A 17735-nucleotide genomic window follows, 5' to 3' on the forward strand; every position below is an offset into this window, starting at 1 on the left:
TAGTTACAAAAATCGCCATGTGGGTTACACATGAGGACCGTGCCCCAAAACACATCCTAGCACACCAGCTCCAAAACAAGTATGGACCGCCACAGGGGCAGAGGGGACAGGGTGGCGGTGTCAGTGAGGGATGGGGGAGAGGGTCTGTAGCAAGAAGCAGCCAAGGGGAGATGAACGGCACCACGGACACCCTGAAGGAAAGGGTCTCACCCCACGAGTGAGAGGTCAGGACACTGCGGCAGCGAAGCGTTTCGGCCGAGAACATCAAGCTCTGGGTCGCGTCCCCTCTCGCTACGCCGCCTCCCTTGAGGACCGAGCGCCCGGAGTGGATATCTCCCATTCGCACGGCCCCCGCGGTGCCGGGGGGGGGGGGGAAGGGGGGCACCCCAGGGCACGCGTGGGAAGGGGACCCCCCGCGGCCCCTGGCCCGGGGACGAGCCGCGCAGCCCGGTGGATGCCAGCGCCGGCAGCGGGCACCGGCGCCGCGGGGAAGGGCGGGCTCGGAGGCGCGGCTCGGAGCGGCTCCGCAGGGCGCTTGTGCCGCTTTAAGGCGGCGCCGCCGCTCCGGGCTCGGCCAGGCACCGGGAAGAGGAACTGGGCTTTGCACTGCCGGGTCGGGTCGGGTCGGGTCGGGTCGGGGCGAGCGCCGCGCCGTGCATCGCCGTGCACCGCACCGGGCACCGGCCCGCGGCCGCCCGCTTCGCGCTTGCTTGAGCGGCGGGATGGGGCGGGGAGGGGGAGACGGGGCCGGGGGCGAGGCCGCGCCGCTGCAGCCCCTTTGCACCCCCGCTGCGTTTTCTTCGCACCCCCCTTGCCTCTCCTTTGCATCCCCCTCCCGCCCCTTCCCGGCGCCGCTGCAAGGGGACGCGCTTGCCAGGTCCGCCTGCTTGCAGGGAGCTTGCTCGAAATAAAGGAGCCCCCCTCCCTGCCCCCCCGCCATGAGATCCCCCTGACCCCCTGCCCCAATCCCCCCCCCCCGCACCATGATTTTGCTGAGCAGCTTCTTGCACCTGCGGCCTCGGCGCTGCGGCCCCTTGGCGCGGCTGGGCAGGGGGGCCTGCGCCGGCGCCGGCGCCCGCCGGGCGCTGCGGGTCCTGGTGGACATGGACGGGGTGCTGGCCGACTTCGAGGGAGGCTTCCTCAAGAAGTTCAGGGCCAGGTACCCCGACAAGCCCTACGTTGCCCTGGAGGACCGGCGGGGCTTCTGGGTGTCGGAGCAATACGGGCGCCTGCGACCTGGGCTGAGCGTGAGTCTGCGCGTGCCGCCGGCGCGTGGCCGGCGCTCGTGTTACCGAAGGCCCGATTTCGGTGACGCTCGCACCCCGCCGCGACCCCCTCGCCCCTGGCCCGCGGGTGCAGTGCTGGGGAGGGCTGCGGGAACTGGCTGCAGCTCCCACCGCCACTTGGCTAGAGGTCCGTTCCCGGCAGCGGTCCCCCCCTTTTCCCAGAAACTGGGCGTTTCTAACGCACATCTGTCCCCTTTCCCTGCTCCACGTAGGTGGCTGCATGGCTGGGTATAGGTGCAGGGAAAGATTAGCTTGTCAGAAGAACCGATCTCTTAAAATATCCCCAAACTGTGTATTCCGATTTTTCTAGCTCTGGTTTGGCCATGCTTTTTAGATTGATACTGGATAAATAGAGCTGCCAAATAGCCGCTGCCTTCATTCCTAGATGGGTTTTTTAGTTCCTCAACAGCAATGTGAGGGATGGGGCGCAGCAGAGAAGTTGAGCGCACAGCATGCAACTGATGCTTCACGTGAGGGCTTGCTTAAAAATAAAACAACCCCAAGCCCTCCCAGGCCTGAAAGTTACTGTGATTCATTTTAGTAATTAAAGCCTAAAAGCAGGAGCTCTTTTTATATCGTACTTAATCATCCAACAAAGGCTTCGGTGCTGCAGAAACTCCGTTGCCGTCTCCACTCGCTGTGGTCTTGTCTGCGGATTGTAGTTGCACGAGCTGAAAGGTGTTACGGCAAATAAAAGTGCTCTTGTCTTTAGTGGTGCAGGGGCTCCCGGGAAGGGAGTGCGCGTACGGCCCAGTGCTTTCCCACTAGCAAGTCCCAAACGACTTGAAGAGCTGAAGGAATAATGTGTCCTCTATAGCTGGGATTGATGAAGGAGGTGGAAGCCGTCATTCACGCAGTGAGGCAGATGTGAAAAGTTTGGCAGGGGTAATGCATGATAACACTTTTGGGGGAGGATTTTAACTACTTTGGCTGTATTAAATGAGGTGCGCTCATCTTGTGCCTGCCACCATGATGTAAAACCCCCAAACCTTTGGGTTGAAACTGTGGCAAAACTCACGGACCTCAAGACAGCCCGGATTTCAACCAGGCTTTCAGACCAGGGATGCAGAGAGCAGGAGCCCCTCTGCGGCTAAGAGCACATGGGCCGTTAGAGTCTCCCCTCATCAGAGTGCCTTGGACCTGCTGGAGGAAATCAGGAAAGAGCAGCAAAGGAGACTAAAACGCTGAAGGATCCAGCTCTGGGAGGGGGATGCGAGGCATGCAGAGCCCCGAAGGATGGGCTGCCCCAGAAGGGCAGGGGGATTGTTCACGGGGAGAAATAAGAAAAAGAAAATTGAGGTTGAAGATCACAAAAGTCTTCTTAGCCGTGGGGCCTGTCCTGCCTGGCACATGGTGGCATTTCCAGCCTGCGGGATTTTTCCATCTGCCGGTCAAAGCACTGGCTGATACCGCAGGGAGTTCTTCTGACGGGACTCTGGGAGTTCAGCAGGCCTTTTTGCTCAAGGTGGGTTTAGTTCTTCCCCCATTGAGCCTGGGTGCAAAATGCTTTTTAGCATGAACGGAAGCAGAATAGCTACCGAGGTCATTGCTAAAGGAAAACGCTTCAGCAGAGTTTGAAGTGCTTTGCTGAATCAGGCCACGTTTCTCTCTGTCTGTTGTGCAACTGCATTTGACATCTCAAACAAAAACAAAAATCATTGCACAACAATTTCAGGTGGTGCAACCGGAGTTTAAGTGTCCGCCTGGCACCTTGGCAATCTGCTAGGGTAGCTGTTCTTTTCATGCTAACAGGAGACGTTTCTGCAGGCTCCGTCGCCGTGAATCAGCATGTTTCGTTTTCAGCATGCGTGTACCCAAATATGCAATGGGTTGGTGTGTTCATGCTCATGCAAGCGGGCAAGAGCAGGCAAATTGGGCCTGGACCGTGCCCGGATTCGTGAACGTGGCTTGGCACGGGTAGCCAGCGGAATAAAGCACAGCGTGACTCCCCAAATGACCCTTGTGTTTGCTCTGGGGCGCTGCTGCCCTTGAGTTCGCAGCAAAGCCACAATCGCTTATGGTTGTCGGCTCTTTCCTCGGTGCAGGTGCAGTAAAAGCAAAACATGGGATAGACGAGATTCCCGCTCACCGGGCAGGATGGAGCTGCAAGTCCGGTTGGCGTGTTGTTGCTGCGAGCTCGTAAAACCCAGCACAAAAGCATCCCTGAGGTTCTTCCCTACCCCGAGGCTCTGCCGTCCCCACCATACCCTTGCAAGACAAGGAGCCCGGGAGGGGTTTGAAGTTCCTTTTGCCCCTTTTCCCCTGCCGCAAATAAAGAAGCAGAGGTGCTCAAAAGCAAGATCAATCCTTCGGGGCAGGGCTCCCTTCAAAGGAGGGAAAGCAAAGCATCTGCAGCCGCTCCGCTGGGTTGCAGCACTGTGACCCAGCCTTTTCTTAGCGATCGACAGGTCATTTTCTGTCTGAGGGGGTGCAAGGAAGCACAGGGGCTCTGCACGCTGTGGTCCTTAGGTCTGAACCGTACCCGGCACCAGCAGCCCCCGGACTCTGACTTCCCTCGTCCCAAGGTTTTGCTCCGCGTGCTCTCTCTGCGCCTGCTTTGCTCTGCTTTCCCTTCGCACCGTGATGGTGTCAGCCTCGGCCGCAGCTCTGGATGTTACGCGTTTCAAACCCGTGCCCGGAGATGGCCCGTTTGCCTGGTGGACCTTGCCCAAGCATCCCTGAGGAAGAGTAGCCACGGTCTTCCTGACATATATTTCATCCTATGATACATTTTCTCCTACAGGATAGCATCTCCTGGATGCTATTTTAACTATGATTGAGACAAATAGGCCAGGCAGCATCTTGAGCTGAATAGCGTCACATTACAGCAGAGGTACCAGGCCAGGTCGGCTGGATCCATGTCAAACTGCTGCTCCCGGCGCAGACTTCCCTGGGGTTTGGTTTGGTTCCGGACAGTCTCTGGGTTTCGTATTGAAGGAACGTGCTGCTCCCCATGTGCCTGGGGCTGCACGGACAAAACCAAGCCTGCTCCAGATGTTCTCCAAGCCAAACTGTACTGGATGGATGCAGATAGGCAGGTGGGGAGTGTAGGAGACCACAGAGGCAAGGTGGGCTAGCAGGAGGGGAACAGAGCCAGCGCTCCCCGGCCGGACCCCCACCTTTACCGCTGTCATGACCTTCCCTCCTAGCAAAGGGTGGAAAGATGCACATGCAGGAGAAAGAGCAGCAAGAAGCAAGTAACAGCTCTCTTTCCTCTCCCAGGAGAAAGCCATCAGCATCTGGGAATCAAAGAACTTCTTCATCGAGCTGGACCCGCTGCCCGGGGCCGTGGAAGCTGTGAAGCAGATGGCTAACCTGGCAGAGTGAGTAGGAGCCGTCCGCGTTGCAGCCGGGGCGGAAGAGGGAGCAGCCGGGGCTTTGCAGGCTAATCCTCCTCCCAGCAGAAGTATTACGTACAACATTGGCATTAAAACTGCCCACGAGCGTGCTGGGCGCGGGTGGGAAGCGGCGGGGCCGCGCTCACGGAGCAGCCCCCAAGGACTCGGCCTCCTGCACCGCCTCGCCCGCAGCTCTGCTCCCAGCGAGGGCGGCTGAGGGGCAAGGTGCCTGTGCTCTGCCTGCGGGTGCCTGTCCTGACTCTGCGAGATGGGGGATTAACGTCTCAAATCGCCCCCGCTTGACTCGCCCCTGGGTGGGAGGTGTCTTCTGGTCCGCTCGGGCACCCAGCGGGGTCTCGCAGAAGCAGACGGGGTGCAGCTAAAGTTGGGAGCAGGGTGCATGGGTGTCTCGGGCCACCGAGCGACATCCTCACCCGCTCTCTCTCATCGCGGCAGCACCGACGTGTTCATCTGCACAAGCCCGATCAAGAAGTACCGCTACTGCCCTTACGAGAAGGTGAGCCGTGAGCCGTGCATGGCGAGGAGGCGGGGGGGGAACGAGTAGCCTGAATAGCCCCAAATAGCCCCAAAGAGCCCCGAAGAGCCCCAAAGCGCTCAAGGCTAGAGGGATTTTGCTCACCTGCTTGGGGCAGCCACCCCCGCGGGGAGGCGATGAGCGGGGAGGCGCCCGCAGCGCAAGCGCAGGCGGCACGCGCTCGGCCGCCGGCTCCTCGGGTTTCGTCCTGCCGCCGGGCGCCGCTCGGATTTAAAGGACCTGGCGCTCAAAGGGTGCCCGAATCCTTCCCACCGATAAACTTATTGAGCGAAACGTGCTCTCGTGCGTGGAGCCGGGCGCCGGCTGCCCCCTCCTGCCCGTCCTCAGCCCCTGCTCCGCCGTTGCCTTGCAGTACGCCTGGGTGGAGAAGCACTTCGGGCCCGAGTTTCTCGAGCAGATCGTGCTGACGCGGGACAAGACGGTGGTCTCCGCTGACCTGCTCATCGACGACAGGCCCGATATAACCGGTGAGGGCGGCGCGGCGTAGCAGCAGGGGCCGTGCACTGCCCCGAGGGGCTCTCACCTCCCCGGTAGGGGTGGACGCGTCCCAAGGACGTGGTGCCATCGGGTGCAACTCGCCCGCGCTGGCAGCGCTGAGCGGCAGCGCAGGCGAGGGGCCGCGTTTCCCAACGCCCCGGCTGCGTCGGCGCAGGTGCACGCCGAGAAGGGGGCAGAGCGAGGAAATCGGGCTCTGGGAGAACGCGGTTGGCAGGGAGGGTGGGCGCTGGTGTGGGCGGCGTGGGCCGCGCCGTGCCGGGGGGTTTCCCTGCCGCGGGCACGCACGGACGGCCACTGCGTCGGGCGGAGGAGCCGCTCGGGAGTTGCTCGTCCACGGTGCCCAGCAGGGTTGAGCCGGGGCCACGTCTCGGAAGATGCCGGGCCCCCGCGAGACGGACCGCGGGGCAGGGCCCGCCGGCAGCCCCTTCCGCAGCCGCTCTGCTCTCCTTGCCCTGCAGGAGCCGAGCTGAACCCCAGCTGGGAGCACGTCCTCTTCACCGCCTGCCACAACAAGCACCTGCAGCTGAAGCCGCCCAGCCGCCGGCTGCACTCCTGGACGGACGACTGGAAAGCCATCCTGGACAGCAAACGGCTGCCACCGCGCCGCGCCGCGTGAGCCCCGGCCCCCCAGCCCCGCGGCGCCCCGACGGATGCCGTGCCTGCTGGGGAGAGGAAGAGGAGGGGGCTGATGCTCTGCGGCCGCCCGGGCGCCGGGGAGCCCCCCAAGCACCCCTGAAAGCCCCGGCTGTTGCAGGAGCAATGCCGAGGCCTCTGTGCCACGGGACATCCCGGCCGTGGGGCATTTCCCGCGGGCTCGGGGGCATCTTTGTGCCCGGCGTGGGGGCCAGCCCCATGTTTCTGACGGACGAGCTCACTCTCAACGCGTCGCTGCCTTGCTCCGGGCCTGCCGCGTGGCACGGAGCGGTGCTGGATCCCTCCTGTCTGCGGTGCTGGATCCCTCCTTTCTGCGGTGCTGGATCCCTCCTGTCTGCAGGGCTGGATCCCTCCTTTCCGCACTTCAGTTGGGGATAGCGCGAGGTCGGCTCGGTGCTTCCCCTTAATACCAGGGGCCGCCTTCGGGTCCGTTCCCTCCAGCCAGCTTCCCGCTGAGGCGAGGGGATGGGATGGAACGGGACAGGACGGAACGGGACAGGACGGGGTGGCCGGGCTACGGCAGCAGACAGGCACAGGGAGCCGGCAGACGATGCCCAGGGCTCAGCGGTGCCTCTCATCGCAACTAAGTGCTTTCCTGACCAGGCTGCAAAAAACCGTCTCTGCAGCGGGATGCCGGGATAATAATCTTCCTCCCTTGGCTCTGGCCGTGGGGAGGGAGCTCTGAGCGCCGTGGCCCTCTCCCCGCCGCCTGCCCGCTGCCCGGCCGCTCGCCCTGGGCTCGGGGCTCTGCGGGAGCCGGGCGCTTTCTGCAGGACCTGAGGGCTTTTCTCCTTGCAGCCGCGCTTGCGAGGCGGCGATCTCGCTTCACCTGGAAAACCGGGTGGTAGCTCCTTGGATTTCAAAGCCTTGGATGTTTGCACGCTCTGGCTGGGTGAGCCAAGTGCCCCGGCTCTGCCAGGAAAACGCCTGGCGTGCGCCTGCCTGGCACCCTCCTTCCCGCGCGGAGCGACCCCGGATGGGGAGGAGGAGCGGACGGACGCTGCGGCAGGCTCCTCTGCTGCTTGTCTGCCGGCAGCTGGGCTGGTGCTGGCATTCGAGCCCCGTTCCCAGGTGTGAGGGAGGTGACTGGCTCTTACGGATGTTTGCACATTTTGATGGAGCTGGCGTTGAGGCTGGGCACAAGCACCGAGCGCTTGGGAGCTGGCAGGAGCAAGAAGGGATCAGGGAAAAAAAATCCCAGCCCCCGAAATGCTCATTTAGCATCAGGTCAGGACTTAGGCTGCAAGGGATGAGCAGACTCGAGGGTGAGCCGGGCGGCAGGCTGGAGGCTTGTAACCGCCTCGGTCGGACGTGGGGGCTGCTGCTTGCCGGGGGGCGACTTCGGCGGAGCTGCAGACGCTGCGCGGGGTCCCTCGCCACCCGCCGGCATCCCCTCCCGCCTGGCTCGGGCCAGCGCCGCTGGGAAGCTGGAGCCGGGCACCGAGGAGGGAGCGTCGGGAGCAAGAGTCCGCTCCAGCACCGGTGCTTTTTGCGCAGCCTCTTCCACTGCCGGGGAAAACCGAGTGTTCCTGCCCTGCCGGTGGAGCTGGGACGGAGTGGGATTGCACGGCCCCGGCGCAGCCGTGCTGGGATCCACAAGGCGAAGCCCCGGCTCCTGCCTCCTGCCCGGGGTGATGGGGCAGCCCTGCCCGCCCGCAAGCCCTCCGCCGTTCCCTGCCCTCTCAGCCCCACGTTTCCATGATAAAATTCCCAGCTGGGATGCAGGCGCCAGATAGCCCCATCTATATGCACATAGCTGGGGGACGGTACTGGGGCCCGGCCGGGATCAGCTGCTCCGCTTGCTCGCGCCTTTGCCTTCCTCCTCTCCCTCTTACGGACCCTCCAGCAGCAAAAGCCACGCGTGAGCTCGAAGGCACGCGGCCGGCGGGCGCCCTGTCCCGGCAGCGGCCCCGTGCCCGGGACGCGGATGAGTGCTGCCGACAGTGCTCCCGAGCCTGTGCCGGCCCCGGCTGCCACGCGAGGAAGGCTGCATTGCGCCGGCTCTTTCCAAACGCCATCGGTTTGGCCCAGGACTTGGGGCGGGGGGGGGGTTGCATAGCAGAAGGGTTTTTTTTTATTTTTTATTTTTTTAATTTGTGTTTAAACCACTATGTGCTTCTCCGGGTGGCGGGTTTGCCTCGGGGTGCTTATTCGGGGCGAGCAATGCGCAGCCGCCCGGGATGCAGATCCCCGGCCAAGCGCAGCCTCGGCCTCCGGGATTTACGCGCGGCGAGCCGAGACGTCCAGCGAAGAGAACCGCCACGAACGCGGGGTGGATGCGAGGGAGCCGGCCGTCCCGCGGGTCCTTCCCCGCCGCGGGGGGGGAACGTGGCGGGGAGCGCGATCACTTGAAGCAGAGCTGGAGTTTCTCGCGCTTGAGGCTCTGGCTAGACGCACAAAACCGCCGGGCGGCAGCCACCGCACCACGCCGCGCCGCGCCGCGCTCAGGACCGAGCGGCTCAAGCGTTCCTGCTGCCAGCTACAATGCACAGAGCTTTTTTTTTTTTTTTTTTTTTTTTTTTAACACATATCTATGAAAAAGAGGCCGATGAGGAGCACTGCAATAAATACTCGGTTTTATTGGCATCCAGCTTCCCAGAAGCGGAGTTCGGGTCCTGCACTTTCGCCCCCGCGCGGGGGCTCGCCGCCGGGCTGGGCACCCTCTGCCGAAAAGCCCCGCCGCGGCCCGCAGCGATGGAGCCGGGGGAGGCTTTAGCTAGCAGCCGGCTCCCTGCAAAACCTCGGTGCGATAAATAGCGGCTCGGCGGCGGCAGCGGGGGGAGGCCGGGGCTGCCGCTTCCCTGCAAGGAAGGCAGCAAAGCGGAGAAGCCACATCCCGGCAGGTGGCACCTCGAGCCCGGCCGGAGAGGGAAGCCGGAGCGAGGCGGGAGCTGCCGATGCGACGCTGATGAGCCGCGTCTGCTCCTCGCCGCGCTCCCGCGCGTGCCTTTTCTCTTGAACCCCCCCGGCTTGCGGATAGCACATATCTTCCCGCTGACACGCACTTTCCAAGGCAGGAGGAGGCGGAGAGGAGGGGAGGGAGGAAGGTCGTGGCGACCTTGGCGTGGTCCGGCGCCAGCCAGCGCGCTCCAGCCCGGCTGATCCCATCGCTGAGCGCCGGCTCCCTTTGGAGAGCGGGGCCACGCGCACCCCATGCCCGCACACATGCATGGAAGCGGCTCGGGTCCTCGGCTCTGCAGGCAGCAGCCGGGGTTGCGGCGCGGGGATAAGTCACCACCAAATGGCTCCGAGCGGGAGCCGAGCCCGGGAAAGGCGGGAAGCGCCGGGGTGCAGCCAGCCCGGCCGGGTGCCCGAGGCCGAGGCCAGCCCTGACGCAAGAGCTGCTCTCCCGGCCGGGAAAGCTCTGCCAGCGGCACATCCCGGCACGGGACGGGGCTGCGGGGGGATGAGTCACAGACACACGCGGAAGGAGCGGAGTCAGAGGGGCCGGGCGCACGGCGAAATGCCGCTGGGAGCCCCGACGGCCCCCGCACGAGGTGGCGGTGCCGAATTCCCGCGTGGGATCGCGGGGCCCTTCGCCCCGGGGCGCTGAGCAACGCTCTTCTCGGACGGCGACGTCGATGCAGGAGAAATATCCACTAGAGGGGACTGTGCGATCGCGCGCGGCCGTCGGAGCAGCAGCGGGATCCCGCTCCGCAGCCCAGCGGGGCGAACCGTCCCCGCGGCCCCGTCCGTCCGCTGCCCGTCTCCATCGGCTGCCGAGCGCTGCAAGGAGAGATGCGGAGCCGAGCCGAGCCATGGGCACCACGCTGCCTGCGTGCCGTGGCAGACACGAGCGCTCCTGGCGCGCAGCAGGGCGAGAGGTGGAAAATCCCCGGCTCGGGCAGCGAGGGCAGCCGGCGGCATGCGCCGTCTCGTCTCGTCCTGGCAAGGGCAAGATGTTTGTTTGCAACTGTGTTGACAAACACGCTCATGGAAAGGGTTTTATTTAGCCACAAGCCCAACCTCCCGTTCCCATTCCCCAGGCCCTTTTTTCACTCCAACTTCCCAAACTTGCAGGGAAGTTTGGCTCTACCTGGGTCACCCCCAGCCCAATCCCCCCACGTCCCCAAATCTGTGTTCACCATCCCCAGGCTGCAGGAGCGGGATCCGTGTCCGATGCAGGGGAAGGGAGATTAACAGCAGCAACTTAAAGGCTGTTACCGAGATGCCGGGAGAGCACTTGGACGGCTCTGGAGACACGGCTCCTTGCAAACACACCCCGGAGGCCACCCCAAACGCCGTCCCCAAACGACTGCGCCGTGGCGCTGCAACGCTCCCCGGGAGGATTTGGCCACCCCTAGGCTGGCTGGAGCAGGGGTTATAAATCAGTGCTGGATGCAGCACCAGGCACATGGAAATTGCTCAGCGGCTCCCTGCTCCCGCTGCACAAATCCCTGCTCCCAGGCGCTGGGAATGGTGCATGTCTCAGCGCTCCCCTTCCCCTGCATTAAAGCAGAGCTTGTTTGGGGGAAACAGGGCTCTCGTGAGACAAAAACTCCGGCGAAATGGCAGAGCTGCTGGATAATTTATCCCTTTAAGGGGAAAACTAAACCTTGCATCCTCCTTCCCCTTGCAGCAGAGACGCCTCCGCGGCACGTCGGGGCCGGCAGCCCCCAGCCGGCACGATGGCACGGGGAGAGGGCAAGCGGCGAAATCGGTGACCTGCGCATACTTGAAGCGGGAGGCAGCGCGGAGGAGAGGAAAGGACTGATCGCTTCCCGCTGCGGGGTCGCGCTGCGGAGGAATGGAAAAAGCGTGCTGGCTTTGCTCCCGCCGGGCGGCCGGGCCCAGCCTGCCGCTCTCGGCGCTCGTGCAAACAGCGGTGGCCGGGGCCGCACGCCGGCATCTGGTTTGCTTGGCTGAACCCTCCCGCCCTGCCCGCGGCATCCCGCCGAGGGCACGTCGGAGGGGCCGAGACGTCAGCCAGGGGACCGACTGCTGAGCATCGCTGCTGGGGTCGTGGGGCGGTTATAAAGCACCGGGTCAAACGTTTCATTCTCGATGCAGGCTTTTGTCCGTGGAGGATGCCGAGGTGAGCGTCTCTCCCGGAGGCAGAGCCGGAGCAGCGCCATACCCGGTGCTGCAAAGCCGCCTGCGAACGGCTGCTGGTGAAACCCCGAGCCAGGGGGTAACTCCATCGGGCTCCAAGGAAACACGCCACTGGGCAGGTGCCCCAAGCTTTCCTCCTCCTGCGGGCATCAGCCCCTGACCCCTCCGCTCCGGGCAGCCTCCAGGGAGAGCCTGCCAGGAGGAGAGCTGCAGGGAAACATGTCTACATACAAACCTAGCTGCTCCACCACCTCCTCGCTCATAAATCGATCTCCAGGTTGCTCACAGCGTGCACCACGCGCTGTTTGCTGCCGGGATTGGATCTAGCCCTTTCCAGGCGCCTCTCAATTATGTCAGGAAAAGAGGCCTTAGCTCAGCCGCCTTCGCCGCGCGGGTCGATGCGGAAAGGGAAAGCGGCGATTTGCCGAGGGCGGCGCTTGCTGTCTGCACCACCAGCACGGCGAGCCGGCTGGAGAACTGGGTCAGCTTGCGCAACGCCGCGCTGGGGCTCCGCATCGCTCCTTCACCGGCCCTGCGAGGATGGAAGCGAGGACAGCGGGGGCACGGCTGGTTTTGCAGGGGAAGCCTGCTCAGTTTGGCTATGGAAAGGGGCAACAAGAAAATCCTCTCTCCCCCTGCCCCAAGGTAACCACAGGGGAAACTACTGGCTTGTTTATTTGGCTCCTGCTTGCCAGTAGCTTCCATCAAAGTGGTAGAGAAAAATGAAGCAATCCACAAATTGAAGTGCCTCGAGTGCATCAGCGATGCACTGAACATGCAAATCCAGTCCAGCCCTGGGAAATACAGACACAAAATATGTTATCGCACCTTTAACTAGATTTGCAGGATGAGCTGCAGGGAGAGGGGAGCAGCTGTGAGGCAGCTGAGCTGGGAGGGATGTCGTCTCGTGCCTGGTGGAGATGCCCAGCCCAGCAGCATCGGGAGCATGTCCCAAACCTGGACGTGCCTCGTGGAACCAAACGGGGGCTAAAGGCCTGTGTTGCTTTTGAATGTGCATGAACAGAGCCCACAAAGAGTCCACAAATGAGGGGAAAGAGTCGCTCCAGCTGCTGGGGCTCAGAGTTCGGCATCTCCAGCTTGTTAGACTCACCTGCACGTTGCTTTCGCAGCAGTGCTGGACGGTTAGAAAGTTCCCCCAAGCACTCAAAATATTTGGGGGTGCATGCTCCGAGGAAGCCACAAACACTTCTGCAAACCTCCCCGCAGCGCTGCGGCTTTGCAGACACCGCAGTGACCCTGGTAGCCCCTATGGACTCGGCTGTTTTGGCACTGCCCAGCTTCGCAGCGCGTCTGTCGTGACCGTGCCCGGGGAGCGTTTCTGGCTCCACAGTGCAACACCTGCTCCAGACACGCAGCACTGTTTCCCCCAAACCCTGGAGAACAGCAGCGGCTCGCCGCAGCCTGCCCCTGTCGGGCTGGACCAGATCAGTCCTGCTTGGAGGTTGCTGCTTCATCACCAGCTAGCTAATTCTTGCTTCTTTTTCTCTTCTCGCATTTGGAGGAGGAAGGGGGAGAACAAAACAGCCCACGGGGTGAAGTTACCTTATTAATTAACAAGGCTGAGAGCTCTGCAGATATCGTGCAGAAGAAGAGCAAAAATGAGGAAGACTGGGCAAAGCCAGAAAGGACTGGATTCAATTGTCATACCAATTAACCTAGATCCGTGCGCTCCCTCGGAATGAATAGCTCGTTATTATGTAATTGCTCCGGCCCAACTCCTGGCTGCGAGAAATTAAAATCAGACCCTTAACAAGGCAACCGGGTGCAGAGCCAGGATGCGGGAGCTGCCCGAGGAAGCAGTGTGCAATGCAAAACTGAGCGTGGAGCCGGTCTTGCAAGAGCCTGAGCCGTGCAGTGTAGTCCCAAGCATGAGCTTAGAGGATCTTGCTGAAGCCAGCAGCACCCAGACCGTCTTGTTTGTATGATCCCAGGCCCAAAGCGTGGCCAGGATGGTAGCTTGGAAAGGCCCTGAGATGTTGTCAGCAAGCTCTGAAAGTGTCACGTGGCCTTTCTTGGCTAAAGAAGGAAGGAGGGAGGAAAGGAAATAACCAAGAGGCTCCTCCAGGCTCCAGCACAAACCCAAAGCATGTCCCCCACGGCACGCAGGGCTTTGCACCTACCGCCACGGTGGCTTCTTGTGCATCAACCACCGCTGGCGTGGGAGCCCGATGCCAGCAAAGACCCACAGCCCCACGCGGAGGGGAAGACTCAGAGCCCAGGCACATCCCACAGTCCCACCAGGAAGGTGCCAAGGCAGCTCCCAGGGAGAAGACCCTGCTTCAGCAAAGCATTTAAGCACCTGCATTAACGCAATGCAGCTGCAAATCCATCTCAGCCCAGCGAGGGGTTGAAGCAGGATACCAGGTGCTGGGCTCAGGCAGGGGCTGAACGCTTTGGGAGCTCTTTTGTCTGGAGAAGGGAAAAAGATTAATTGTAAGCCCCGTTTGAGCCTGTCCTCCGCGCTCTGCTTTTGGCAGAGGTCCCGTCTGCCCAGAGAGGAGGAAAAATTCCATCACTACGGACTTTTAAATCTAGGCGTTGGGAAAAAAAGAACCCCACTCCAAATAAATCAGCATGAGAAAGCTAGCCGGTGTCGGAGCTGAGCAGGCTTTCCCATTTCTAGGTGTGATGAGCCCGTACTCGGTGGGAAATTAAAACACAGTGTTTGGGGAAGGACTGCAGCTTTCACCCCTGGCTCAAGAGCGGACAAACGTGTTTTCCTGCTGCTGCTCCGATGGGAGGGCATCTCCTTGCGGCAGGGCTGCCCTTGCCCATCCCGCCTGTTTTCCTTTCGCTCCTTTTCCCGCCGGCAAGTTGCCCGCGGAGAGCGTCACCGCTGCGGACGACGGGGCCGCCCCTTGCCCAGCGCCGCTTGCGGGTATCCTGAAAGCACCGGATACCCGAAATGAAGCCGTTCTGGCTTTCCCCGATCCGGGGCGTCAGCAAGGAGGAGGCGCCGCGTCCCGCGCCCCGGACTGGGGAAAGCCCAGGGCCGGCTCTCGCGGAGCCGACGCGCCCCGTCGCACGCGGTTTCTGGGCGCGCAGCTCTCGGCGAGGGCTGGGGGGCAACAGCGCCCGCTCCGCGGGGTTGCTCCGTGGGGTTGCTCCGCGCGGCGTGCTGCTTCCGGAGGCGTTCCCACCGCGGGCCGGCGGCGACGGCTGCGCCTTTGCCGGCGGCTGGATTTCCTCCTTTCTTAGGCGCGTTCTTGGCAGCTCCTCGTGTTTTCGCTCAGGGAACGCCGTGTCCCCGGCTGTCACCCGAGCTGCCACGTGGCCCGCAGGGAGCGGCCGGGGGGAAGGAGCCCGAGCACGTGTCCTGCCCTGTGCCGCCAGCGTGGCTGCCCAAACGCCGCCGTCCCCGCGCAGCCCCGTCCCCGTCCCCGTCCCCGGGGGGCTCGGGGCTCTCGGGTGGCTTCGCGGTGCTGCAAGGGGCTCAGGGCTTTCCTACCGCTGCCCAAAGATTAAATTAAAGAGGATCTAAGCAGATGGCCGGGCTCTGCTCCGCTTCAAAGCGGGAACCACCGCGCCGACCCCGTCACCTCCGCTGCAGTTGCCCCGACGAACAGCAAAACAACTGGGCTCGGCGTCGGCGCTGTGCTGCGAAGGCAAAGTTTAGGCTGTGAATCATCCTCTTTTCTTCCCCGAAGCAAAATGCACAAGAGGGAAGAGAGGGTCCGAACGCGGGATGCTGGCGGTGCCGGGCGTCCCCTTGTGCCCCGCGGGCAGCCCCGGCCGCCGGTGCTCCGGGTGGGATCGCGCTCGCGCTGCAGAGGTCGCTTGGCTCGAGCGGAGAGGAGCACGAGAAACAGCAAGTGTGCGATCAACGTTTTCTGCGTGCTTTGAATTATCCATGACTTTTGACCCAAGATTAAATCTAGTGTGTAACTGGCGGTTACATATTGAGTCATACGAGCCGGCTGCTCGCAGGAACCCCGTGTTCTCCGGAGAGGCCCGGCCCGCGCCCGACGCTGACTGCAGGCCACCCGCGCTCTCTGCAGCGCCCTGCGCGTTTTGCATCATCCTCTTAATTCAGTACTTATAAAGCAATTTTTTTTTTGGTCTCAAACAGTATCTTAAAGCCAGAACAAAACAAACTGAGTAATGCCATGAGCAGCAAACCCAAGGAAACCAGGTCTCCCATGAAGTTTTGCTGCGCTGTTCGCCTGCTCTGTGAACTCTCTGGTGTCTAGTAGAGGGCTGGGCTCATGCGCTAGTGGCTTTCTCGGTGGGAACGTGTCTCCTCTCCTTCAGCAGTTCTCCTGAAGCGTGTAGGAATGTCCTTTTGACTTCTATCTCTGCAAACAACTTGGCTGAGAATAAGCATTGAGCTCAGGAACTGTTAGAGGGGGGTGAAAGGCAGGTGAATGAGAGCGCAGGCGGGAGTTGTACAAGGCCGTTATCGGCAGCGGCGGTCGGATATAATTCCCTCGAGTACAATACTGCGGGCTCGCTGGGGGTGTTTCCCAGAGCCGGGGGGGTTGCACGGGCCCGGCAGCTTGGAGCCTTTTCCTCTCTCTCCGCTGTTTCTCCCACGGGTCTCCCTGAGCCCGGGTGAGCAGTGGAGCCACCCGGACCTCGCGGGAAGGGGGCACGATGGGATGCATGGAAATGAGGGGTGCCACTATCCCGGGAAGATGCCCCGACCCTTGCTGGGTTGAACTGGGCCCCTGCGGGTATCGGCACTGGGGGGGGGGGGGGTTCACCTGCTGCTGAACGGGGCTGTTCTGCATCGCTTTGCAGCGAAAATGAAGGAAAAGCTGAGGGTAAAACGCAGGGATTGGTAAACAGGGCTGGGGAACCGCAGGGCTCTCGCCCGGGAGAGCCGGAGGCTGCCCGCTACGGATGCCCGGCTTTACCCCGTGCGCCGGGGGCAGGTCACGCCGGGACGGTCCCGGTGGCAGGTGACTTCAGCGCTGGCTGCGGCAGCTCTGCCCTGCTCCACCTCCAGCGTAAATCAGGGCAGTGGATGAATCCCCGCCAGCCCGCAGGGACCCGGCGCCGGGGACGCGACAGGTCAGCCTTAAGGCAGCAAAACCAAAGATCGTGTTTTCCACCGGCGGAGGCACAAACAAGAGCCCGGAGCAGCTGGGGTCACGGCACAGCGATGCTTGGGGCCGGCGCCGGGCGCCAGCAAGGATTTGGTGAGATTTTTGCCCCAAAGCCAGGGGACATGCAAGGTTTCTGACAGCAGCCCCTGGGTTTGCAGCTCTGGCTTCTACTGCTGGTGAGCTGGAAGTCCCAGCTGCCGAGATTAGCCAGGAACCTTGGTTTTCTTTGAAAAAATGCCTTTCCTGCCACAATGGGGGAAAAAAAAAAGCCTGTGTCACCATCTGTGCCGGGGCACGTGGTGGGCACTGGGTCCCTGCTGCCCGCTGGTAGTGGCCCTTCCTGGTGTGAAAACGGGCTGATTTGAGGCCATGACGTGGGGAGAAGGGCCCCGCGGCACGGCCGGCACCCGCGTTCCCCGCACGCTGGTTTTACGCTTCGGTGCCCCGCGCCGCTGAGGGCAGCGGTCACCGTTTGCCTGCGGCCCCGGCACGGCCGAACTCGCTGACCCCCCCGGGGGTTAACGGAGCACGTGTGCCCGGCCCGGCGCCACTGCTGTTTTTGTTTGAAAACAACCTGTTTTGGAGAGCGGCTCTCCTCTGCCGCCTGCGCCGGCGGGGGGGGAAATGTCCCCGGCCAACCTGGCTGCAAAATCAGGCCGGCGGCATCCCTGGGGAAGCTTGGGGTCTGCGTGTGGGGGGCAAAATGGGAATGGCAGGGAGCCGGGGAGGGGGTGGGAATAATAGTTCCACCAGGCAGGAGCGGCGCGGGAACGCCACCGTGGTGCGGGAACAGCGCCATGGTCCCGTCCCGGCTCTGCCGCCGGTGCCCGCCGGTCCTTCCTCCAGCTCTCCGCAGCCCCACGCGCCGGGGCGAGAAATGCAAAGCACGACACTCCGAGCGGGGTCCCTGCCCTCGTCCCGGCCTCGCGCGTTCCCACGTCTCTCCCAGCCCGCCGCGCAGGGATCGTAGCATCCGGTGTGCCGAGGCCGTCCTGCCAAGCGCCCCGCGTCCCCAGGGCAGCTCCCGCGCTCCTGCTGCCTCCCGCCGCCAGCGCGCTGACATGCGTTTTGACCTTTCGGATCTCAAGGATGTTCTGTCCTTCCCCGCCAAGCACAGCCTGGCTCCCCGGGGGCGGATTACACTGTATATACAGCGACGGCAAACACGGATCTGGCAAAAGCAAAGCGTGTGCGTGTGTGTTTGTGTGTGTGCGCCTGGGTGCGGTGGCGGCGGCGGGCGGCGGGGAGCTGCCGCCGGCACGCGGCTTTCCTCCTGCGGTGC

General features: G+C 62.8%; 1 protein-coding gene across 1 annotated transcript; it reads left to right on the forward strand.

Moving 5' to 3' along the window:
• Positions 1-983: 983 nt before the first annotated feature.
• On the forward strand, positions 984-8918 carry NT5M (5',3'-nucleotidase, mitochondrial). Its single transcript, XM_067306115.1, has 5 exons — positions 984-1247; positions 4509-4609; positions 5081-5141; positions 5533-5647; positions 6137-8918. The coding sequence occupies exons 1-5, from the start codon at positions 984-986 to the stop codon at positions 6292-6294; spliced, it is 699 nt and encodes a 232-aa protein (XP_067162216.1). The 3' UTR covers positions 6295-8918.
• Positions 8919-17735: the final 8817 nt, after the last annotated feature.

This window comes from Apteryx mantelli, chromosome 16 (genome assembly GCF_036417845.1).
Source record: "Apteryx mantelli isolate bAptMan1 chromosome 16, bAptMan1.hap1, whole genome shotgun sequence".
Taxonomy (NCBI): Eukaryota; Metazoa; Chordata; class Aves; order Apterygiformes; family Apterygidae; genus Apteryx; species Apteryx mantelli.